The 26,977-nt window shown below is 35.3% G+C and overlaps 1 protein-coding gene across 1 annotated transcript in view; it reads left to right on the plus strand.

The window, feature by feature from the left end:
- LOC145261100 (tectonic-like complex member MKS1) overlaps nucleotides 1-26,977 on the plus strand; it is a 474,527-nt gene that overhangs the window by 412,026 nt on the left and 35,524 nt on the right. Inside the window, exons 18-19 of the mRNA XM_080119317.1 lie at nucleotides 16,274-16,333; nucleotides 20,387-20,424. Coding sequence (XP_079975443.1) covers nucleotides 16,274-16,333; nucleotides 20,387-20,424 — 98 coding nt within the window. The remainder of the gene's footprint in view (nucleotides 1-16,273; nucleotides 16,334-20,386; nucleotides 20,425-26,977) is intronic.

The following is a 26,977-nucleotide window of genomic DNA, read 5'->3' on the forward strand; positions in this document are numbered from 1 at the left end:
CAAAATAGTAGGGAGTGCCCAGGCGACCGAAAAAAAAAATGAAAATAAAATAAGCTGCAGTGTCCGGGCTCGAATGTGACACACGAAAGAGGGGAAGAAAGCAAAAACTTAGGGGCAAATGCTTTTGTGCACACGGTCACAAGTTCTTATGACGTCAGACGTTGCAAAATAAGCTTTTTAAACATAGTTTTAGTTTAATACGCATGCGTTATTTGGGAAGAAAGCGATGTTAAAATCGCACCTCCTTTCTAAAAAGTGGTCCAGTGGTCCATCACAAAATTAATCTTTTTTTTCTAATTTTCACATATTATGCGTCCAGGGCATTGCTCGTTCAGATGGTACCAGTTTTGACCTGGTCATATGCAGATGATAAATTTTTTAGCAGACATATAAACACACACACCAACACACAGATGACTCTCCTTTAAACAATAGACTAGCGGGGGGTACCCGGCGTTGTCCGGGTGTTTGGAGGTGTGTGTGGTTTTGGGTAAATCAAAACAAAAGAATAATAAAAAATCGTTGCCCGGGTGTGTGTGTTGGCGAGGGGAGTTAAAATAAAAAAAAGTGTTGGTAGGTAAGTATGAAGGATCGAACCTGAAGCCTTGAGGTGAAGTTGGAAATTAAAGTGTGAAAAAAAAAAAAAGTGCGACGTTAACCACTGGGCCACCAAGAAATAATAACAGAAATATGTTTGAATTTATCTAAGTATAAAGAATTGGCAGTATTTAAAAAATTTTTTTTTGTTTTCCCAAGATGTTGGGGGGGCGGGGAACAGCTCCCCATAAAAAGGGGATTGCCCAAATTGAATATCAAACAAAACATCGAAAAAAAACAGAAAAAAAACTAACGTATGGCAAACGAATGATGTTAAATGTAAAAATCGAAAAAACAAAAAAAACCCAGAAAAACGAATGTTAAAACAAAAAAAAAAAGTGTGAAAAATGGCTTAAATAAGCCTGTTTCGATATTAAAATTAAAAAAATCGGTGGGTACCCGGGTGTTTTTGGGTGTGTGTGTGGTCAGTCGGGGGTGTTAATAAAAACCTAAGAATAAGCGAAGTAAAAAAAAACAGAAGAACGAATGTTACGTGAAAAATGGCTTAAATAACACTGGTTCAATATTTAAATTTAAAAAATCGAAAAAAAAAGACATCTCACACCACGATTCGAACCCAAAATGTTTAGATAATGAACCAACGCTTTAACCAACTGAGCTAACATGATGGACATAAAATTTAGTCAGTTCTTCAACTATTTAAACTAAATCAGGTCATGACACCATCTGACGCATGTGTAGAACCGGTCGTCGTCATGAGAGGACGGTTTTTGTTGACCCCCCCCCTGTAGAAAATTGTCGATTTCAGGGTGAAAAAATTAACGTTTGTTGCAATATTTTAGGTGGATAATGGGGTATGATCCCACACAGTCGGACGATTCTATTTATAAACGATACTGCTAAAAACTGACAAATCAAATTAATTCACGTTCTGCTACCAACCAATCAGAAACCAGAATTGCTTCATAAATATTAAACCTTTTCTGGAGCAATTTCACATGTTCTTTTCCCGGGTTTCGACACGGTAAGAATATTTTGTTCTGTGGAACTGTCTACTACAAACAAGTCACCTCCCAGGACTTGTGTGTAACAGCGAACCATCTGAAACTGTTTCTAAAACTCAAAATGGCTTACACTTCTAGAGGTTATGGGCCCAGCGTGCGTCTTTATTTCGATGGATCCGAATCAAAATTCAAATTGTGGCAAGTTAAATTTTTGGGATATCTTTTGACTTTATCATCATCATCATCATCATCATCATGGACACTCTCGTCTCCGTCATTTTTATTGTTTTCGTTTGTTCTACTTATTTGAGGTAATATAATTTCATCCTCTTCATATGACGGAGACGAGAGTGTCCATGATGATGATGATGATGATGATAAAGTCGAAAGATATCCCAAAGGAAATAGAAGATGACCCGATTTTTTTGTGGTCGACAATATAAAGGATTATCAAATCGACTATTGTTATTCAACGAAGCAATTAATTCAGAACATTGTGATGAATGGAAAATTGCCATGAAAAAAGAAATAGATGCCTTAACCAAAAATGATACCTATACGGTAGTGCCTCTCCCAAGAGATAAACATGTTATCTCTTGGGAGAGGCACTACCGTCAATGTTTTGAATTAATTGCTTCGTTGAAGTTTTTTGGCGCATTTTCCATTGAATAACAATTTTTCGATATTTTTCGGGCGAAGGATGGAGCTTCAATATGATACCAAGTTTGTTAATTTTTGTTCTGTCTGTCGAAAGTGTTTAGCGGACACACAAACACACATACATACATACACACACATTTTCGCTTTTATATATATAGATGTTTATTACAATGCTTTCATGTGGAGTGAAGAAATAACGATATTTCAACTGGTCATTACGAAAAATTATGTTTATTATTTATACGTGGAGTAAAGGTTTCTTTCAGCTTTAGTTTTCAAATAAAACTTGAATTTTCTTTCTAGGCCATTGTGTCTACACATTACCGAAAAGATTATCTATTATTAAATTTTTATCCGGTGATTTGGATGATAGTATTAGAACTCCTCACTGTGAGAGTAAAATTCCTTCTCATCCTCCCTATGATGACGATGATGCTGATGATGAAGAAGAATAACTTATTGCAAAAGACATGTAAAAGTAAAAGAACACTCTTCTTGAACATTTTGCAGTGTTTAGTGATGTACTTGAATTTGTTTGATTGCATAAGTACAAGAAATGTATTAGATTGTTGTCGTCGATAAGAGTCTGAGATGGAGGAGAATTCTGGTGGGAATGGCGGCATTTATTTATTTCTCCTTCTGCAAAAAAAACAAAACAAAAAAACCCATCAATTAATGTGATTACGTCATCACAAAGTGAGAGAAAGTGGATATTTTTGCTACTTGATTTTTTCTTTTTTTTTTGGTGGTGGTGGGGCATTCTCACAACCTAAGCGTTGATTTAAACCATCAGCGAAGAAGAGCAAGTTCCTGACTTTGGTAGAGGTTATTTTAGAACAATAATAGCATCTCTGGATTATGTCAAGAACTACATCCATATTTGCTATGAATGATTATAAACGTTATGCGTTAGTGAAGGAAATGATATATATATATATATATATATATATATATATATATATATATATATATATATATATATACAGGCATGCATTTTAAAATTGAAATAAAGGAAACATTGGAAAAATTAAAGGGCCAAATGCTAACTAGAAACATGAATAGATTTTTATAAAATGATAAATAGAAAAGAAACACACAAAAATTTTTTTCTTTTAACAAAACATTTTTATACAAGCGATAAGAATGTATCAGCTATTTTCAATTATTGAATGTTTATTTTTGCAAACTCATGTTCGTTAAAGGAAGTCACAAGTCAATATGTTCATAGTGTGAATTGGTTAAGGATGGTACATGAGACATTGAGTCGGTTTCTTTTGCAATTAACCTCCGCCAGGGTTGAGCAACAGTCTTCGTTATTCAGTTTATTGTCGACTGGTGAAGTTTTATGTTTTTCTAGATTTTGGGTGTTTGTTTTACAGGAGTGTCTAACAATGCATGGCTTACTATATTCACATATACGTGTTACTTTTGGGGCTTGAAACGATTTTTATTGGTTGTAAATATTTTGAGTTAACACGTCCCCATGAAAACTTATTTGCCTAAAGAAGTGAAGAAGAGAGTGAACGAAAACGAAACAGAGAAAGAAAGAGGGTAAGCTATTCAAGCCACTTGCTTTTTAGCATTAATTTGAATCACTTTACGATTTTGCTATAAATGCAAAAGACATTTAAAAGAAAAAAATAAAACACTCTGTGACGTATAGGGATGTACTTATATTTGTTTGATTGCATAAGTACAAGAAACTTATTGGGTTGTTGTTGTTGTTGTTGTTAATAAGTCCAAGATGGGAATGGCGGTATTTGTTCATTTCTCCCCCACCTCCAGCCAAAAACAACAACAACAACAACAACAACAACAACAACAACAACAAAAAAGAAATGCTCATTAATGTGATTACGTCGTCACAAAACGAGAAGAAGTGGATGTTTGTGCTACTTGTTTTTTTTTGTTTTTTTTTATGGAGGGCGGTAGGTCATTCTGACAACCTAGGCGTTGATTTGAGCCATCAGTGAAGAGGCTTTCTTATAAGTTCCAATTTTAATAGCTCTACCACTTCAACTTGTGCAGCTACTACTGCATTATTGATACCTCAGTCGTAAAAGTCTGAAATGCACTTTGTCACTCACATCTCTATTATCACTCTGAAATCTGCGAACCCATCTCCTAACTGTGCTGATATCAACTGCATTGGCTTCGTAAACGTTCAATAGGCGCTGGTGAATGCTGATCGGTCCAGTTTTTTCTGCATGGAGGAATTCAATGAGACATCTCTGTTTCTGATGTATATCCATGACAGTGTTTCTTTTTTCTTTTTTTTGTCACCCCAAACAAGGCACAGTGCCACTTTGACATAGGGGGGGGGGGCTACTATCGGGGGCATAAGTTGTAGGGAGTTGAGCAGCAAGATGTCCGTTCACATTGTACTTGAACTTCTGCATGTCAGTACAGTTAGGAAAGCAGGAACCTGGAAGGGAGTTCCAAAGTCTAGCAGTTCTGAGGAAGAAACTATTAGAGTAGAAGGCTTTCTTACATCTGAGGATTTATATTGTGTAGGGGTGGGATTTTGCTGCTTGTTGGGTTTGTCGGAGATATTTACGTCGAAGAGGTACAAGGGCTTGTAGTTCGTTGGAGCATTCACTCTTAAAATACTTGTAGAACAGGGAGAGCAATGCAGCATTTCATCCATGGGACAGAGGTTGAAGCTTGCTTTCTTAGAGTCTCAAACCGTCAATATCTGCAACAGAGAGGTGAAACTTTCAAGTCATGAATGCATGAGTTAAGTCATCATAACAATGCAATTTGCAATCCTCTCTGATCCATTCGGGCGGAATAAAAAATAGGAAGCATTGCTTTTGGAATGACCCTCATACATGCGGGTGTTTATGTGTTGATCCTTTTATTCTCTGCATTGTCGCTGTTTTACTTCGCTGTGTATGTGTGGCTGTGTCGTCTAGTGGTTGTCGATCACCTCGTCTGTTTAACTAGATGAATAAACTACTCATGCATGAAAGGCACAAGGAGACTTTTGCTGAGTTTCTTCAGGGTTTTATTAGTGACAATTTATTTAGGGAGAGAGCCTACATAACTAACATTATTTTCGTCTTAACTTAGTTTTCTAACATGAGAACTGAGAGATGCAGACGGACAGACATTGAAGTGATATTCGCTTTAGATTATTCTACATTACTGCGCCCCATCTGCATGACTTCTGGAGCAAGACTTGAGATAACATTCAGCTTAGATTATTTCTACATTAATTTTCTTAGTTTCCAATAGAAAGACTGAACTGAAACTCTTTGTTTTTTCTTGCTTGAAAATGTGACGTCATGATGTCCCCCACATTGTTTGACTATGCTTTGTCTAAGGAGTTTGACCTTCTCATCCCACTTCTTCACATCCCTTGTCTCGGAATACAATGCAGTTTGCAACTAGGTTAATGTAACATGTACTAATGTGATCCTTATCAAAATTCACACTAGCTAACTTAAATTGCTATTTATTAGCATAGGGTACCTACTATGTAACAACTGCGCAAAAGCAGCATGCATTCCGCTGATTCATCCGCCATAAGTCAAATACAAATAGGCAAAATTTATAGATGCCAAAACTAATTGTAAGAATGAAAAAGCGACAGCCAGGAGAATGCATACTGAAATCACCAGAAAACACATTGAGTCGCAGAAATTAGGGAATCATGATTTTTGGAATGTGCTGAATACTGAGCAATCAACAATTCTAACAATCGTGAGGTTGTTTGCATGGAAAATGAGAAAGCTATACTCTTTGTTTCTAACTACACCTTAAACCATTCCCTCTCAAATTTTCCTTTGCGAGCAGAAACCACTAGTGTTGGGACGATTAATTGGAATCGGGAATTGCAAAAATCGGAACTTTTTGGGGAGTATCTGAATCAGAAAAATTAGAGCCTAATTTTCTATTCTAAAACGAGTCTTTTAATTTTTTCTTGATGAAATAAAATAAACACAAAATTATTTATTAATTGTTCATTTACAACGTGACAAGGACCAATTACAAAAAAAATTAATGAGACTGGGTTGACTTGTTTTTGAAAATTAGGCCGGATTGACTTGTAAACAACAATTTTCAAAATAGCGACCAGTCAATTTATAAGGAATACATTGGAATGAAAAGTACTTGTTGGCGATAATTTTAAATGTGATATTTGTTCAAAACAGACCAGAGTACCCTAAAAATCAACTTTTTAATGTCAAGTCTTCATTTGGTCTTCCATGACACAAATACCAACATTTTGAAAGAATGGGAATCAATACTTGTATTGGAATCAGGAATTTAGAACAGAATCGGTAACTGTATTGGAATCGGGAAAAATTTTAGAATTGTCCCATCATTACACGCCACACTCGATAATCTGAAAGTCACCTCTTCTCATGTTTGTGATCGTTAAAAACCTAGACACCTTGAAGATGTATGAGCCTGATCTCATTCCTGCTATATTAATAAAGAAATGCTCTGCTGAGTTAGCCCTTGCACTCTCAAAACTCCACAACAGATGCCTTACCGAATCTTGCTTACGTGATAGTTGGAAAATTGCTTCTGTGGTGCCAGTATTCAAGAATTTTGGTAAAAATAACTGACACACTCAGTTATTGCCACATTAGTCTCTTTCCTCTCCCTGCTAAGATCTTTGAATCATTACTCAATCAAGTGCTAGTCTGCCACTTTCTAAATGCTAAACTTCTTTCTGAACGTGAGTATCGATTTAGACAGCTCGTTCTACTGCGGATATCTTAACGGTCATCTCAAGACACATACACCACGCATTAGATAAGACAAGGGAAGCTAGGATGGTAGCCCTTGATATATCTAAAACCTTTGACAAAGTCTGACATAAAAGTCTTTTCATTAAAATTAAATCATATGGCATTACTGGAGAACTGGAGATTTAGACAAGCCCGTTCCACAGCAGACATCCTAACTGTGATCTCTGAACGTATATACCATTCACTGGACAAAGCGGGGGAGGGCAGAGCGGTAGCTCTAGATATATCTAAGGCTTTTGACAGGGTATGGCATGAGGGTCTCCTCAGGAAAATTAGATCATACGGTATCACTGGTAGAATACTTAACATAATTAAATCCTTCTTAGATAAGAGAAAAATTCAGGTTGTCCTCGACGGTCGTACATCTAAACAATATGATATAAATGTGGGGGTGCCCCAGGGTTCTATCCTTGGACCTCTACTGTTCCTGATATTCATAAATGACCTCCCCGACAAAATTGCCTCTGAGATGGGTATATATGCTGATGACACTACACTCTATAGCAGGCACGACAGGAAGACGAATGAACACATTTCTAAAGAAATGGCAGAAACACTAGAGGAAGACCTCCAATCTGTGGTGGAATGGGGACAAAAGTGGTTGGTCGCGTTCAATGCTGCCAAGACTAAACTAGTTTCATTCAATAATTACAAGAAACCCTCTCTACCACCTATAGCAATGGCCAACGACTCTTTATCTGAGAGTACATCTTTCAAACTCCTTGGCCTAACATTTACAGGAAACATGAGCTGGAACAAAACAATTACATTGAAGGCATTGCCAGGGCCGCTGCAAGAAACATGGGCTCTCTCTACCGTGCTAGAAAACTACTAACACCTGAAAGTATCCTGTACCTCTATAAGGCCATCATTCGCCCATGTACAGAGTATTGCTGTCACATCTGGGCTGGTGCATCTGCTACTAGTCTCTCGCTCCTTGACACGGTTCAAAAGAGAGTCGCAAACCTGATAGGCCCTGAACTGGCATCTAAGCTTCAGCCTCTGTCCCATCGACGAAATGTTGCATCCCTCTGCCTTTTCTACAAGTATTTTAGTGGCGAATGCTCTGACGAACTGCAATCACTTGTGCCCCCACGACGTGAGCACCCTCGACAAACCCGACAGGCTGCTAAATCCCACCCCCACACTGTAGAGATCCCTAGATATAAAAGATCTTTTTACTCCAATAGTTTCTTCCCCAGAACCGCTAGACTCTGGAATTCCATTCCAGGTCCCTGCTTCCCCAACAGTACTGACGTGCAGAAGTTCAAGTGTAATGTGAACCGACATCTTGCTGCCCAAATCCCTACATAGTACCCCAGTAGTTGTTGCCCCTGATAGTAGCCCCCTACACCAAAGTGGCAATTTGCCTTGTTTGGGGTGAAAATGTAATAAAAAAAAAAACAAAAAAAAACAGTGGTCAAAAGGACAATATAGTAATCGATAGTAATGGAAGTTCGGTAAATTTGTTAACTTAAGTGGAACGGCTCATCAGAAACTTGTTGACGTTGGACTTGAAGACAATCATATTATAGACAGCTGGAAAGCAGGAAAAAGCAAGGTGAAGGAATTAATATTTTTCTCCAATTTTTCGATATTTGTTGTCCAAAGGGTCAAGCTTCAAAATAATACCGATCTTGTGAAAATCCGTTGCTTCTGTCAAAAGTTTTAGGCAGACATACATTCATACATAAATACATACAGACAGACGTTAAACAGACAGGTGAGATTTATATTATTTAATAATTATTTTAATCATAGTGGATGTACTCTCTCAAATATGTGATCCCACTGAGAGAGTAGCAAAGGTTATTATCCTGATGCAACTGAGTCTTCTCACATAACACAAAATCACTGCTTACTTTTATTTATAAGTTAATTTCTTCATAGATAGTCTGTAGTCGATTTATTACTTGACTTTCTATATATTAATTAATTAATATGTAGAATTAGGTAGAATTAATAGAATTAATTAATTAATTACTACATTATGCTAACCAATTCAATTACAACCTCTCCCTTATTTAAAAGTCTATTTGTGTGTATATGTGTGTGTGTGTGTGTGTATGAAAGAGAATTCCTTCCTTATAGGCTCAGCCGTTTTGGAACCTATCTTTTGCAAATTTCACACAAAGCTAATTTATTTGTCTGGCAGTGTTCTTAGATATGTTTTTTACTGAAATTCATCCGATAAGTATCGGAAATTAAAAAAATCCGATCTTAAAAATAGTCTTTCTTTTTCTATGAATAAAAAATTTTTTTTATAGAGGATTATTTTATGTTATGCCAGTGTAACATAAAATATTCCCCTATAAAAATTCTTCTTTTTTTTATCGAAAAGAAAGACTATTTTAAGATAATCAAGCCCAAATATCAGCTGATGTGGTATTGTAAACACAGAATTTGATGGACGACATTATCATTATTATTTAAAAAAAGAATTTTTGTCAATTAGTCCACCAGCCAAATTATTCCTCGTAATATATAATATTCAATAGACAATTGATTTTATAATAATACATACACAATAGCTAGTAATATATATGTGGTATGACGTCATATAGGGGGAAAATGAAAGTAGATTTCCCGGGCAACGTCGGGCATCTGCTAGTATTTAATATAATCAAATCCTTCTTGAACAAGAGAAAAATTCAGGTTGTCCTTGATAGCCATACGTCCAAACATTATGATGTCAATGCGTGTGTGCTTCAGAGGTCGATGCTTGGGCTATTATTATTTCTGATATTTATAAACAAACTCCCTGATAAAATTGTGTCCGAGATGGGTATATTGGCTGATAACATCGCACTCTATAACATACATGAAAGGAAAGCAAATGTACGCATACATGTACAAACCTACCTGAGAACTCATTGTTTAAACTCATCAACTTAGCATTCACAGGCAATATGAATTGGAGCAAATAACTTGAAAACATAGCCAAGTCTGCTTCAAGGAAGGTGGGCTCCTTCTACTGTGCTAGAAAGTTACTTACAACTATGCTACCTGAGAGCTCTTTTTTTAAACTCTTCGGTTTGACGTTCACAGGCAACATGAATTAGAAGAAATAGTTTGAAGATATTGCAAAGGCTACTGCAAAAAAGGTGGGCTCTCTCTAACATGCTAGAAAAATACTCACATCTGTCAGTATTCTATATTTCTACAAAGCCACCATTTGCCCATGCATAGAGTATTGTTGCCACAACTGGGTTGGTACATCTACCATTAGTTTCAGGGTCCAAAAAAAAATCTCAAATTTAATGAGTTTCGCACTGTCAGCCAAGCTTCAAACTCTATTCCAATGCTGGAATGTGGTATCCCCGTGCCTGTTTCATAAGTATTTGAATGGAATGTGCTTTGATAAACTCATAGCATTTGTGCTCCCTTTACTTAAATACCCCTGACTAACTTGACAAGCAGCAAAATCTCATCCCTTCACTGTAGAGGACTCTAGATGTCGGAAAGCCTTCTACTCTGATAGTTTTCTTTCCACAAACTGCTAGACTTTGGAATCCTCTTCTGATCTCCTGCTTCTTAGACTGTATAAACATGCAGAAATTTAAATGTAATGTGCACAGAAAACTCCCTACTTAGTGTGTGCCCATAGACACGTTCCTAAATAGTAGTTCCTTACGTCCAAGTGGCAATGACTCCTTGTTTGGAGTGAATAAAAGTTTAAGAAAAAAAATCATTTTTTTTTTAGAACTATCATCATCATCATCATCATCATCATCACCACCACCACCACCACCACCACCACCCTATTTTTAATATACTTTTTTTCCCATTTTTTATACTTCAATTAAAGCCTTAAAATTTGACTAGTAATTACAGAAGACTTTTTAAATAAAAAGAATAAAAAAATTTTCTTTTTGAATAAAATATATTTTTTTTAAAAACACGCTTTCATTTTTTCTTTTTTTCATTTCGTCTTAGTTTCATTCAACTTATTGAGCAGTATGCTGATTTCGTATTTCGTTTTTACTTTCAATCCGTTTCCGTTTTTACATAAAACTCTGTTCAGCCATCCATATTGTTTCTAGGCTGGGACATATCGAAAATCGAAAAAATCCGATCTTAAAAATAGCTTTTCTCTCTTATAAATAAAAAAGAAGTAATTTTCACAGGGGAATATTTTACGCTGCATCGGCCAAGGGAGATAATAAAATTTCAGCAAATCATTTCTTTAAAAAAAACCCCAGACTTATTATGATTTGGAGATATAGCTTAGTGGTCGATCCGCTGTTCAAACCGACCTTGTGTCTAACTCTGCCCTCGTGGGGAGGCAAGTAAACGAGAGAATAACAAACAATAACAAGAAGCGGTTGTAATTGCTTAAGTGGGAATAATAAAGTTGTTGACAGTCAATACTGAGGCTACTTAATAAAATCACTTTGAAAGCTTTTTTCCTTTTTCCTGTAAAGAACGGCGGGAGGGGGGTCATGTGGGGTGTAGAATCTGTGTCAAAAATGAGGAGGTGTCCGTGACTGGGAGTAAAAGGGGGGGGTGTCAGTTTGTTTATTGTTGTCAAAGTTTTTGAGATTTCGAGGTCAGGAGTTGCTTTATGAGAACCGGATGACCTCTTCCAGCCTGTTCAATGTTAACAAAAACAATAAAAAAACATTTAAAAATGAAACAAAGCAAACAAACAAAAAAAATAATAATACTATTATATAGGACCAGTATTGTCAATTTACTCCAACAAAAACAATAAAAAACATAAAAAAAAAACAAAACAAACAAAAAAAAAACTAATACTACTATATAGTACCAGTATTGTCAATTTACTCCAACAAAAACAATAAAAAACAACAAAACAAACAAAAAAAAACTAATACTACTATATAGTACCAGTATTGTCAATTGAGCGCCCCACTCTCCCATCTAGATCTCGAGAATTTGTGGCATGGTCCCTGGCCTTGATAGAGGTCATTTTGGATGCTGATAGCTTGGGTCTTGCCATGTATTGCACCAACATTTAACATGCAAGGGTCGTTCCAAGCGTAATGCCTCCTATTTTTTCTAACTCAAAATGTTCAAAAGTTATTAAGATGGGAGTGGTACCATTAAAACGAGCAACCTTTTGTACTCCAGAATTTATTTTCCACATAGTCACCACCATTCTAAATGCACTTTTGTCAGGAATTCAATGACACATCTCTGCTTCTCATGCACGTCCATGATGGGTTTTGCTTTCTTAGAGTCTCACACTGTCAGTATCTACAACAGAAAGATGAAGCTTTCAGGTCATGAATGCATAAGTTCAGTCATCATAGCAATGCAATTGGCAACCCCCCTCTGATCCATTCGGGTGGAATAAAAAAATAAGAGGCATTACTTTTGGAACGCGCCTCATAATTTGGGTATAAAAGTTACGTTTTATAGCAAAGAAAGAACACGTGTGCATATTGAATAGAAATAAAATAAAGACTTTGAGAGAATAGAAGGGTCACCAGTTAGCAAGTGCTAAAACATGAACAGAGTTTTATGAATGAAAAATGACAAAAAAAAAACCCATAAAATTTTATAATAAAACATTTTCATACAAGAGACAAGAATATAAAAGCCATGAAAATGTTCATTATAGCAAACACGTGTTTGGTAAAGAAAGGTTAGATAATAGTCACAAGGCTGAGAAATGTGTAGGTCAATATATTCATAGTGTGAGTATGTGCGTGTAAGTAGTATGCATATGTGGGTAGTTGGCAGCATGGCATTGTGTGTGTGTGTGTGTGTGTGTGTGTGTGTGTGCACGTTGGTTTACCTTGTTCTTGTTTTTTTTAAATTTATTTTACTTCAGTCGAAGTTCTCAGACATCAACGCCCCCCCCCTGCCTAGGGCTAACACTTGAACTCTATATGACATACATAGATATTCGAATGTTCATTAAGTACTTTATCTTTCAAACACTGAATTAGTAAAGAAATTGAGAACATAATTTTCTCCTCCCCAATTAACCATTTTTATATATTGTATCATATCTTTCGTTTTGGTCTCTTGGTCTTACTGGATTCTAGGACAAGAATTTATCTAGTCTGGTGGAGTATCCAGCTTTGTGCTATTACTTGAGGTAATATCACTTGGAGAAGGTGCACCAATTCTCGTAAAAGCTAATGTGAGTTAGCCATAGTGAGGAGATCTTATTTGGGCAGCGAATACTATGTGATTTTGAATATTTGGTCAGGGTTTACTTCTAGGGAAAAAGTATCCTCATGCCAGGTTGTTCTGACAAATCCCTGTACAGAGAGACCTTAGACACTCGAGGATAGTGTCTAGTAGGCATTCAAGTTCTCCCCTTGTGTGTATAGCTGTAATTAGCAATTCATTTCTGTTTGCCTGCCTATCACTAGTGTGTACCTATTTACTATGCCTCCCCACGGGACAGAGTTAGACACCAGCGTCGTTTTTTAACGTGGAGAAAAGGTACAAAAATAAAAAACTGTCTCAGTCGTGAAGGACTGATCCTCTACCGAAAGAGAACAAGAAATGGAAATGCAGCATCTGAAGAACAGATACTACACGTTGATCTTGACCAATGTGTGTGTCAGATGAAGATGACTTGCATTATTAACGTTTTCCTTTTCGTGTTGCGTTCTGGCATCTTTTGATACTAACTGCTGGTGAAGGTATTAATCTTCCTCCCACGGTGGGAAGATGTGACGCAAAGGTCAGGAAAGTGGGATTGAAAAGCTAGCGCCTCTGCCTGAGCAGCCTTGTCGACATTCCCTGCTAGGGGCGCTTCAGCATCAAACCGACCTCTTCTCAAAGGGAGAAGGCAAAGCCTGGGAGAGTGGACCTCCTAGAATTGCATGGGACCAGCAACATACCGCAATCAACAGCATAAAGGTCATTACAAGATTGGTCTGGACTATGTTTTTGTTTGTGGTGGTTTCTTATTTTGACATAGACTTTTTGGGATTTGGTTTTTGATAGTGTAATTTGACGATAGAACGTCTTTGAAAAGTGATAAGAACATCACGAACAATTAATGTAAATGTACTTAAATTGATACATGAAAACGATGGATAAAATCATAAATGTTACGAATGGGTCACCAGTTAGCAAGTGCTAACTTAACGAGAATTTTGGACTGAAAGTGAGAAAACATGAATTAACAAACAAAATATTTTTATATATCAACAGAAATAGAAATGTAAAAACAGTGATGAAAAATAGATCTTGCACATTTTCTACTGGATAATTTGCGTAATTTTTTTGAATTCATACCAAGTTCAACATGACATTCCATTATAGTGCACAAGTGCTTAAATTGATTTATTTTATTATTACCTTTGATTAACTTTGTTAACCAATTCTTTAGTACCTTTTAAATATAAATAACAACCGTATTGAATTAGATTCATTGGATTATTTCAATTTTTTTTTTTTTACATAGGAATCACCACTTATCAAGGCCAAGAGGCCACTCGAGGATAAGGGTTAAAGAGTGTACAGTAGAAATTGGACAATATAGCAATCGTTAGTAATGGAAATTCGGTAAATTTTTTAACTTATATGGAACGGCTCATCAAGAACTTGTTTACGTTAGACTTGAAGACAACCATATTGTAGTTAGCTGGAAAGCAGGAAAACAGAAGACAATTCCACAGGCGTGAAGTTCTAAGAAAGAAGCTTTGTTCATGGAATCTACGTTTAGGTTTAGGCACAGATAAAGAGTGGAGGGGAATTATTGATAGTGTGTACAGCTTGACAAGTGTTTCTTGTGAAAGTTTGGCGAGGGGGGACCATAGACTGAAGCTCAGTCGAACACTTTCCATGAAAATAACGATACATCAGAGACAAACTCATAACATCTCTTCTGTGAGATAGAGGTTGCAGGGAAGAGAAAAGGACATCTCCCACGAGGCTACAGTCTATTTTAAACTCTATCAAGACAGGACAAATCCTGTTTAACAGTTCCTGCCCAGATGTGGCAACAGTATTCCATCCTTGGACGTACCTGGCTCTTATATAGATAGAGAATTGCATCAGCAGTGAGATATCTACTGGATTGCTAGAATGATCCTGCCATTTTTCTAGCGGCCTTGGCAACAGATTTGATGTATGTGTTCCATTTAAGATCAGGTGTAAAGGTCAAGCCCAGAAGCTTGTCAAAACTTGAGGCCTCCTCAAGATGAGAGCCATTCATTTCAATTGATGCCAGATGTGGATCAGAACGTTGATGATGTAAATATTTGCTCCTTTATTGTATCTGTAAGACAGCTCCTGGCTATAGGTTGTGTATTTTTGGTGATAGTAACATGTTTGAAAAGTGCCAAGAACATCACTAGCAATAAAATTACATTATACAAATAAAACCAAGTGAAAGTCAGTCCAAACCTTGTAAGACTATTTGCGAATGAAAAAGATGCATAAAAACATGAATGTTATGAATGGGTCACCAGTTAGCAAGTGCTAACTTAACAACAAGAATTTTGGACTGAAAGTGAGAAAACATGAATTAATAAACAAAATATTTTCATATTTCAACAATTTTACAGAGATGTAAAATATACTTTGAAAGAAGTTTGTTGAGAAGTTTTAAAGTTCTTGAATAAGAAGTAGACAAAGCATCATGAAGTTCATTTTCAAAGTTCCACTGTGGGTATGTGTGTGTGAGTTTACCTTTTGAGTGGCTAAGTTCACTGGAGATATAGCAGCAGGTTTAAAGGAATTTCGGCATGGAGCATTGCAGTATTGTAGAATGGATGATGTTGATGTAGAGAGTTGATGCGCCACAAGTGTCACCCGGAAGAAGTTCACCAAACCGTTTTTTTTAAATAAATGTTTCTAAGTTTACATTGGCCTGTTATTCTAACATAGTCATGTTACTGTTGGAATTTAAAATGATTTTCATTGGTTGAAAATATTTTGAGTTAACACGTTCCTGTGAAAACTTAATTGCTTTAGGAAGTGATGAAGAGAGCATACCAAAACGAACCGGAAAAAAAAAAAACGAGGGTAACTAATTCAAGTCATTTGGTTTTTAGCATTTGCTACAACCTAGCTCCTGTATTGCACCCCTCTACCTGCTAGTGATTATATAAAACTATTTTTTCTGCTATTTCTTCCATACCTGATATATGAGGAACAGCATTCATTATATATAAAAATGCTAATATTCTAAAATATTCCTTAAAGAAAGTGGATGTTCAGTTTACTTTTGACAGCTTTGTAACTCTTGCTTCCCTGATTTTTTTTCATTAGTCCTCAAATTCTATAAGCGATGTTTCTGAGAAAGGGGGAAGAATTATTGATTAATTTGTGTGTTTTTTCTTTTCTTTGCAGAGCTTTTATGGAGAAGAAGTCAAACAGCCAAAAATTGGGAAATCTCATGGAAAACTTGGGGTAAATAAGGAATTATTTTTCAAAGGGGAAGGGATTTTAAATGTTACTCACTGATGAAAGGGTTCTTGTTTGTTTTTTTATTTTTCGGAGGGGTGGGGGTGTAACATATTTCTATTAAAACTTCCATCTTTCTATCTGTCTTCCTCCCTCATGTCCCCCCCCCTTACTCCTTCTTTCTCCTTCACTCAGCTCATTCCCCTTTAGCTGGACATACAAACACAAATCCATACAGAATCCCTGAAAGGGGAGAACTTGAATGTCTACTAGACACTGTCCTCGAGTGTCTAAGGTCTCTCTGTACAGGGGTTTGTCAGAACAATCTGGCATGAGGATACTTTTTCCCTAGAAGTAAACCCTGACCAAATATTCAAAATCACATAGTATTCGCTGCCCAAATAAGATCTCCTCACTATGGCTAACTCACATTAGCTTTTACGAGGAATGGTGCACCTCGCCAAGTGATGTTACCTCAAGTAATAGCATGGAGCTGGATACTTCACCAGACTAGATAAATTCTTGTCCTGGAATCCAGTAAGACCAAGAGACCAAAATGGAAGATATACTACTACATATGAAAATGGTTAATTGGGGAGAGGAAAATTATGTTCTCAATTTCTTTAATAACTCATAGTAATAATAGTGTCTGAGAGATAAAGAACTTAAATGGAACATTCGAATATCTATGTATCTCATATTGAGTTCAAGTGTTAGCCCCTGGTCGTGGGCCCCTTGATTTCTGAGAACTTTGACTGAAGTAAAATAAAACAAAAAAATCCCTGAAAGACCAAGCTGTAATGAAATACAGATTGCAGCCATAAAGGGAACAACATCTATTCTAAAAAGAACACTCGGATATAAATCCCAATCTTAATGAAATCAAGTGTTACCTCCGGGAAGAGTTAGCTCCCCTTTATCTCTAAAAAATTTATCGAATAAAATAAATAAAAAAAGAGGAAAACATTTCTTTATGTAATAAATTTTTCAAGGAATGAGTCGGCATTTTCTGTCCAACTTTGTATACAGCTAGACTTTTTAACCCGTTAGAATGAATGCTTTATGCCAAATTGATATGGTTAAATGTGTGCTCATTTTTGCATTAAATACTAATCTGTATTAATCGCTATCGACTCTACATCAAATGGATACCATAATACTTAGTTCGCTGCACTTTATCGTAACAAAGATCCATAGAAAATTTTAGCCAGTTCGACTCGGTAGTTGCAGAGAAAAAAATGTAATTGATCGAGGCAGACTAAGAAGAATATAATATAGGTAGCATTGAAAATGTCAAAAACACAGACCCCCTTCTTCCCCGATGAAACTTGCCCCCCCTCCCCTGCAATGAATAATGTTTTTATAATTTTACATATTACTAGCAGTTCAGCCTGGCTTTGCTCTGGCCCTTTGTACTGTTCATAACTTTATGTGCATATATATTAAAAAGTTTGATCATGTCCAAGTAACCTACCTCTAAAATTTCAAGTGTTTGGACCCTAAATTGGCAGAGGAGTTTTGTAGAGTCTGCAAAGGTCAACTCTTTCAACTTTGACCTTTGGCAGTCAAATTTTCGCACAAAACTTAATTAAAAAGTTTGATCCATGTCTGAATATCCTTTATGTAAAATTTCAAATATTTTGACCCAAAATTGGCTGAATAGTTTGCTAGAGACTACAAAGGTCAATTTTTTTTTTTTTTTAATTTTGACCCCAATTTTGCCCCCTTAATATTTATTGTTTTAGGCTCAAATCAAATTAAAAAGTTTGATCCATGTCCAAGTAACCTACATCTAAAATTGCAAGTTTTTAGACCCAAAATTGGCAGAGGAGTTTGGTAGAATTATACAAAATACTGTTACAAACCAACCCAATATATGTTACTGTGGCAAATATTGGGTGGGTTTTGCAACTGTATTTTGTATCATTTTTTTTAGTTTTAATTCATTGTTAATGTTAAGACTGAATGTCTTAATGCTAAGACCTTTATTATCCAACATACTCTGTATTGTTTTCACTGGTCGCCATGTTTGTTTTCACGCATGCATTCAATTTTTGCACGTTTATACATTAATTCTGTATACTCACTATTCCATAGCTATCTATAACATATACTGACGCAACGGGTCACGGGCAGTCTATTATTATTATAAAACTGTGGATCTTGCTTGTCCTTGATGATCTTTAAAAAAGGGATGACAGATGAATTTTTATATATGCACACATACACACTAGCTAGACGCCCGGCGTTGCCCGGTCGTACAATATGCTTAAACATAATATTTTAATTCATGCAGATTGTGTATGTATTATTATAGAATCAATCGTTTATTGATTATTGTATATTACGAGGAATAATTCGCTCGGTGGGCTAATTCGCAAAAAAATAAAAAATAACAATGATAAATTCTGTCTTTGTTTTTTTACAATATCACGTCATATTTGATATTTGGGTTTGACTATGAATGCCCTGGAAAAGTCACATCTGATTAATGTTTAGTAATAGTAAATATGCAAATGAAGAAATGATTTGCAGCGATTTTAAATAGTAACTTTTCTTTTATCGTAAATTGAACTCATTAATAAGAAAAAGATTAAAATGAAATGGTAAGGTACATCTGGGCTTGAACAGGGGGCCATTCGATCTGCAGTCAAATACGCTACCACTGGACTATATCTCTAGATAACAATATTTCCATTTTTTTTGTTTTTAAGAACAAATGATTTGCTGAGAATTGAATCCACCTTGATTTGTTAAGAATTATCTCCCTTGACTGGTATAACTAAAAAATATTCCCCTGTAAAAATTCTTTCTTAATCTATAAGAAAGGAAGACTATATTTAGGATCAGATTTTTTTAGATTTTCGGTACTTATCGGATGAATTTCTGGGTAAAACATATCTAAGAACACTGCCGGGCATATAAATTACCTTTGTGTGGAATTTGCAAAAAAAAGGCTCAGCCATTTCGAGACCTATGAGGATGGAACTCACACACACATACAAAGTGACTTTCTTATATTAGTAGATATATATATATATATATATATATATATATATATATATATATATATATATATATATACACACATACACACACACACACACACATATATAATTATGACAATAATTTTTTTTAATACCTACAGATACTAGTGTTTCATCGTTTCAGGAATCATCAGTGCAGGGTGTAATGATTACAGCTGATCGGGAGATTTGTACCTGGCCAAGAAGCCGTCTCTGCCTCCATTAGCAAGGAACAAACCACATGGCCAACGTTAAACGTGAGAAATACAGTTGAAATTAACGTTTATATAAATGTCAAGATGGCGAGAGTAATTTTATGATTATAACATCATGACCTGCACATGTGAGCTTAAGTGATGGGTGTGACTCAAAGGCTAATGAATGAGGGTGGGGAGGTTTGGTTTCAATTCTAACTGATGACCCCCAAGTTATATATGTATATTTTTAGCTTTGATCTCATTACTATATATTAGGTTCAATATAATAAGCGATAGAGAATTGTCTTTATAACAGTAAATACATAATCTGCATGAATTAAAATGTCGTATTTAAGTGTACCTTACGACCGGGCAACGCCGGGCGGCCTGCTTGTTACTTATAAAATTCAGCTACTGCTAAATTGATGATAATTTTTTTTTTTATATGGGGGTCACCACTTATCAAGGCCCGAAGGCCACTCAGGGATAAGGGTTATTGTGTGTACAGTAATCAATGAGATAGTATTGTAGTTATCATTAGTATTGGGGGTTTTGATAGAGTGTCTTACTTAAGGGGGCGGTTTGTCAGGAGTTTGTTTATGTTGGACTTGAAGACGTCCAAGTTGTAGTCAGATGGGAAACAGGCAAGCGGCAGAGAGTTCCACTGGCGTGCAGTTCTAAGAAAGATGATTTCCAGATTACTGTTTTAAAAATGATCACAAATATTGCGGACAGAAATCAAATGCACCTTATTATACAAAAGAATTTATGAAATCTTTTTTTTTTTCTACACCGAATTTTTTTTGTTGATCTGAATTTATTGTCATCTTTTCCAGGATGAGTGCTGTACAAACAACCGTCTTACAGGTTTTGGGTGAGTAGATTTTCTTTCTCCTTGAACGTAGCTTGGCTATAGCTTAGCTGTAACGAGGACTGTTGCAGAAAGGTACCAGTTATTATTCGTGATTTGTAGATGGGCATGGAATGTTTGTAATAAGTATGAGTTCGTTCAAATTATTTTTTACTCTTTAGCAAAGCTACTACATTTTGGTATGACCCCCCTCTCTCTCTCTCTCTCTCTCTCTCTCTATATATATATATATATATATATATATATATATATATATATATATATATATAAGCTGTGTCGCCTGAAGAGGTCGCTAGTTACTAGTAACTAGTTGACTGAAACATGCTCATGACTGTGTAGCAACATATTATTTTTTGTGTAAAAAAAAAATAAAGCGTATACCCTGCTCTACTTCGGTATTGAGCACTCTTGCATTAACCTCGTTAAACTTCATTGGTTACTTAACCATTGAAACCCACAGTCAAACACTGTCGCAGCTCACATAAGCCGTGAAAGCTAACAAACTGCGATTGCTCAAATGGCAGGGTGTTCTCCTCGCATGCAAGAGATTTGGGTTTCGAATCCTGAGCCTAAATAAGGACGAAACTCGAGTATTGAACTTCCGGTTTATTGGCTTTTATGGCTTGTGTGACTTGCGACGTTTTTTGTGAAAATAATTATATCATCTCTCACATTCTGAAAATTCTAATATATATATATCTTATTATAAATTTTCCTAATGTCTGTGTGTGTGACGCGATTTATCTCAGCCTACAGGCAATCCACCCAGGCAAGTAAGGTACCGAAATGAAGCTTATGACCCAGCGGATGTTTTATTGATATTTACATCCATGTTTGGTGTATGGAAATGCAAATAAAAAAAAAAAATGAAAAAAATGAAAAAAAATAACGATTTAATAAACAACGTTTTATTTACTGGATATTTTTCCGGTACAAAGACTCAAGTTTGCCCAGCTGGGCAAACTTGGGTTTTTGTATATATATATATATATATATATATATATAAGAATAACAGTATAGTTACATTCCCAGATCCAAATATTTATTTTTCATGCAAAACAGCATGTTAAAATTTCGGTACATTTTTACTGATCCGTTTCGTTATGCAGAAACAAACAGTTATTATTATATCAGTACCATCTGTTTTCATGCATATACTTTTCAGAAAAATTAGAAATTCTTTGCTTAAAAAAATGCACGAAAATATAATGCTGCAAGAAGAAAAAGTTCATACAAGACTCAACATTGTGTGTTTGTTTCGGCAGCCGTCTTTGTTCATATTGTAAAGCTAGACAAGTTTTATTCAACGGATGAATTAAAGTGTTTCGAACGATTTTTTTTTATTTCTACAAAGAAATTATTTACTACTATTATTATTGGCTCACAAGGAGCTTTCACACAGGTTATCAAAGATCTCATTGAATACAGCCTGTGGTGTTCCCTGGGAGCTGAGTGACAACAAGTCTCCCAGATTTTTCAGTACTCTTCACCTCTTCCGATAACATTTGCAAATAAATTTGCGTTATTGCAACAGCTGTTTGCCATTGATTTCTCGTTGGCAATGCCCATTGGTCTTTATTGGAATTTGAGTGGCAATATAAGCCTCTCCAAGATCCCAGTTCTCTTCGCACTTATACAGTGGAGGTCTGGTCAGTGCTCACTCCTTGGTCTTTCCTTCCTCCTTGACTACTTAGCTATTTGCGTTCACTCTTTTTTTTGGGGGGGCAGTGATGTGGTAATGGGGGATAGGGGTGGGGTTAGAGAACTTATAGGTATGTTTACTTCAATGTTTTTGGTTCCATGTAGCGCTTCATATTTTGTTCTGTAGCAGTCTGGTCTACGCTTTTGGTTCGTCTGTGTTAGTCTCCACATTCAAGGGTTTTCCTTAATATTTCAGCTGTTTTCATTATTGTTTTTCGTTGGATTTTTCCAGTCATTCCTCTGATTCCAATTTCTCCCATTCTTTTTTCAAAGTTTTTCGAGATTGTTCCTAGTGCTCCTATTATTATAGGTATTATTTTGATTTTCTTCATCTTCCATATCCCTTTCAGCTCTCTGGCTAGCTCTCTGTATTTGCTCCGTTTCTCCTTTTCTTTGATATTCACACTGTGTCTACGATTTGACAAGATTTTTCTTTCTTGTTAATTATTACGACATCTGGTCTTCTGGCTTGGATGGGTCTATCAGTTTGTATGTCCATGTCCCATAGGATTTTGTGATTCTCGTTTTCAAGTACTGTTGCCGGCTTATGTTTGTACCATTTATTGTCTGTGCGTTCGAGATGCAGTTGTTTGCATAATTCCCAATATACTACTCTTCCCACTTGGTCGTGGATGTTTTTGTATTCCTTTTGGGGCACTTTGCTGCATTCACTTACTTTATTTATATAATATTTATTTTCTGTAATTTTTTAACTAGGGTTATTATATAAAAAAAGGTTTACATCGGTTGAAAATACAAAACTAATTCTTTAAATTTATTTTTTTAAAATAAATGCTTTTATTTCATTTTATAAGAAATATATGTTTATGAAATTATAAAAATAAGTTTCTTTCTTTTTTAATTTTAAAAATAAAAGTTTATTTATTAAAATTTATAGATTAAATATATGTTTATGAAATTATAAAAATAAGTTTCTTTTTTTTTAATTTTAAAAATAAAAGTTTATTTATTAAAATTTATAGATTAAATATATGTTGATGAAATTATAAAAATAAGTTTCTTTTTTTTTTAATTTTAAAAATAAAAGTTTATTTATTAAAATTTATAGATTAAATATATGTTTATGAAATTATAAAAATAAGTTTCTTTTTTTTTAATTTTAAAAATAAAAGTTTATTTATTAAAATTTATAGATTAAATATATGTTTATGAAATTATAAAAATAAGTTTCTTTTTTTTTTAATTTTAAAAATAAAAGTTTATTTATTAAAATTTATAGATTAAATATATGTTTATGAAATTATAAAAATAAGTTTTTTTTTTTTTTAATTTTAAAAATAAAAGTTTATTTATTAAAATTTATAGATTAAATATATGTTTATGAAATTATAAAAATAAGTTTCTTTTTTTTTAATTTTAAAAATAAAAGTTTATTTATTAAAATTTATAGATTAAATATATGTTTATGAAAGTATATAAATAAAATTATTGAAATCACAACAACAAATAATTTATAGGCATAGGAGAAAAAAAAAAAAACTTCTTTAATTTGTCTTGTAACCGTTTCCGGTAGCGCTACGTCAGAAATTAAGAAGTGCATTAGCTAACTATAACCAATTAGAGTCATGGTGTGTGGTCGGCTTGAGGAGTTAATTAAATCCAAGGATGGTGTCTACTTATTATTGGATTGCATTAACTCTTTTAAACGTTTTTTTTTTTAATCAAAAACAGAAAAAGACAAAAAAACAAAACGCGCACACACACATACACACACATACACACACACACACACACACACACACACACAAGAAAGAAACAAAAAAAAAACGCACAACAACAACAACAACGACGACGACGACGGAATCAATACTTTTCAGCTGTCTCAACACAAGTACGTGTCTACACAGTATATCTTTTCATGTAACGGAAAATGTGTTTCGAAATTTTTTAGATGATTGATTATTTGAATGCTTCGAACTACTGTTCTCATCTCGGATGTAATTCTCACAACGTTTCCCCTAATGAATCCTCCAACCGCTTTCAGGTGCGTCTTGTCGAACTCGGGAATCTTTCTATCAAACTCGAACTTTTGAACGGACTCTTTATTTTATCGACGTGGGTAGCATATTCTCATTCACTCAGCCATGACTGGGTAGAAGCTTTAACCAAATTTGCAGTTGTATTCTTCGTATTGCCCGCACTGAGGATTGAACCATCAACCTCCAGAAGAGTGTCGCTTAGAACTGAATATTTTATTTAGCACTTTATCTGTTACGGATAAAGTACGAAGTAAAAAATTGCAAATTACTTAGAACTTCTACCTGGCCATGGCTGACGAAACAAGAACATGCTACTCCTGTGGATTAAATAAAGCGTTCCATTCAAAATTCTGTAGATACGGCATAATCACGTTGACACACAGGCTCCCACTGATTCATCGAAGTTAAGCAACGTTGAACATGGTCAGTACTAAATGGGTGACCATTTGGGACTTACAGGTGCTGTATGTGCTCTCCGCTTATCTCGGCACTGTTTCCAGTCGTCCTGAACTTTTCCTTGCCACTGGACTCAAACAGTGCTGATTCAGGAGAGATGTGGTTGGAGATTGTGCAACCCTTGCCTCATAATTACATGCGCAGCTGCCCTTACAAGGGGTATCCTTTGTCTTTCGAGATTGAACGTAGGTATCCATTCAAAATTCTGTATAGATTCCCGAGTTTGACAAGAGACACTCGTAGAAGATTAGAGGTTACATCGTCTGAAATACGAATAATCAATCCTCATCGCAAAAATTAAAAAAAAACAAAAACATCTCTATATATAAAAAAAACCCATCTATACTCCTATAAATTCGGTTTTCTTTTGTGTGTATCGATATTCTTATTAAAACCCCTTTTTTCTATTTATTTAAAAAGAAAATACAATTTATATCTTGGTTGTGGAATTGCATTCACTAGCAAACAATCTAGCTAATTTGCATATTCTTTTAAACATTAATTTTAATTAATTCCCTATTAGTTGCTTCGTTTTTTTAATGGGATAATCACTTTAGTTAACTATTACCTGTAATTATATTCATGCAAATATTCTACATGATTTATACTTGCATAATATTTGCGAAAACGTTTGTAGTACCTATTTACAATGCCTCCCCACGGGACAGAGTTAGAAACCAGGGTCGTTTTTTAACGGGGAGAAAAAGTTTGTAGTGAACACAAAATTGTTTCCATATATATTTATGTATACGTATATATTTTTGTTAAACAAATCTATCTATCTATCTATCTATCTATCTATCTATCTATCTATCTGTCTATCTATCTATAAAAGTGAACGTGTCTTTGTATCTGTCTGTATACATTTCCCTACGCAATAACTCTGTCAACTTTTAGTCTACAGACTCGAAATTTGATATACAGAGTACTAAGATTTGGGAAAATCGATGTGATCGGTTTTCGGCCAGAAATTTGACTGTTAAGGGGGTCAAAGTTCAACGATTTGACCTTTGAGAACTCTACCAAACTCCTCCGACAATTTTGGGTCTAAACACTTGACATTTTAGATATAGGTTCCTTGGACATGGATCTAACTTAATAACTTGATTAGAGCCCAAAAACAATACATTTTAAGGGGTCATAATAGGGGTCAAAGTTAAAAAAATTGACCGTTTTTTTTTTGTTTTTTTTTGCTCAGCATACATCTCCAAACACCCGGCAACGCCGGGCACCCATGCTAGTCTATATATAAAAAACATCTATATATATAAAAAAATATCTCTATATAAAAAAAACATCTATCTATAGATGTACTTATATACAATTTAACTATTCGGAATATTGTCCTCATCTTAGGTGTTGTTCACACAACGTTTCGGCTGATGTATTCTTCGACCTTCTTTAAGTGCACCTTATTGAATTCCGAAATCTATACAGAATTTCAAACAGAAACCTTTCTTTAATCCACAGAGATAGCTTGCTCTCATTCCGTCAGCCATGACCGGGCAGAATTTTGAAGTAATTCACAATTGTATACTTAGTATCGTCTGGTCTGAGGATTGAACTTTCGACTTCCAGAAGATTGTCACTTACAACTGGTTAACTCAGCACTTTTATCCGTTGCGCCACAGGATTTCGCAACAAAAGTTCATACAGATTCAGATTTCAACAGAAAAATTCCAGAGTTCGACGAGATGCACCTGAAGAAACTCGGAGCATACATCGGCCGAAACGTTGTGAAAATAACGTCCAAGATGAGAACGCAATCACTCAAGTAATCCAAATCATCAATCCTCATCTCCAAAAATCTTAAAAAACATAATTATGGTCCTATTTAGTCTCATGAGATCTATCCTCCCAGGCTTTACCTTCTCTTTGAGAAAGGGTTAGTTTATTGCTGATCATCTGAGGTGCTCCTACCAAGCAATGCCAACGAGACAGCTCAGGGATTTTGTAGGGCAGCACACACTAATCCTAGTGTGCTGACTTCTGAAAAAAAATCACACCTGACTTTGTATCTAACCCCCCCCCCCGATGGAAAGGGACTAACTAAAATACTAGGAAACAATCCGATAACCAGGAGATTTTTTTTTCCTTTAGCAACAGAGTCAACAGAGTCTAAGCCTTTTCCGTATTAACTGCTGTATATTGCTAGTTTTGTGCAGTTCTAGGGGGTCCATCTTCCCACGCTTTGTCTTCTCTTTTTGAGAAGGGGTTAGTTTATGGCTAATCGCCTGAGGGCTCCTCTCGAGGAATGCTGACGGAACTTCCTAGGCATTTCTTGCAGGCCAGAATGCTTCTCCTCTGAGGTGCTGGCTTTTCAATACCATTTTCAACCCTTGTATCACTTCTTCCCATCATAATAGGGAGATAAATTACGGCCTTTTGTTCTAATGCTA

Source organism: Euprymna scolopes, chromosome 37 (genome assembly GCF_053919585.1).
Source record: "Euprymna scolopes isolate OS-2025 chromosome 37, ASM5391958v1, whole genome shotgun sequence".
Lineage (NCBI taxonomy): Eukaryota > Metazoa > Mollusca > Cephalopoda > Sepiida > Sepiolidae > Euprymna > Euprymna scolopes.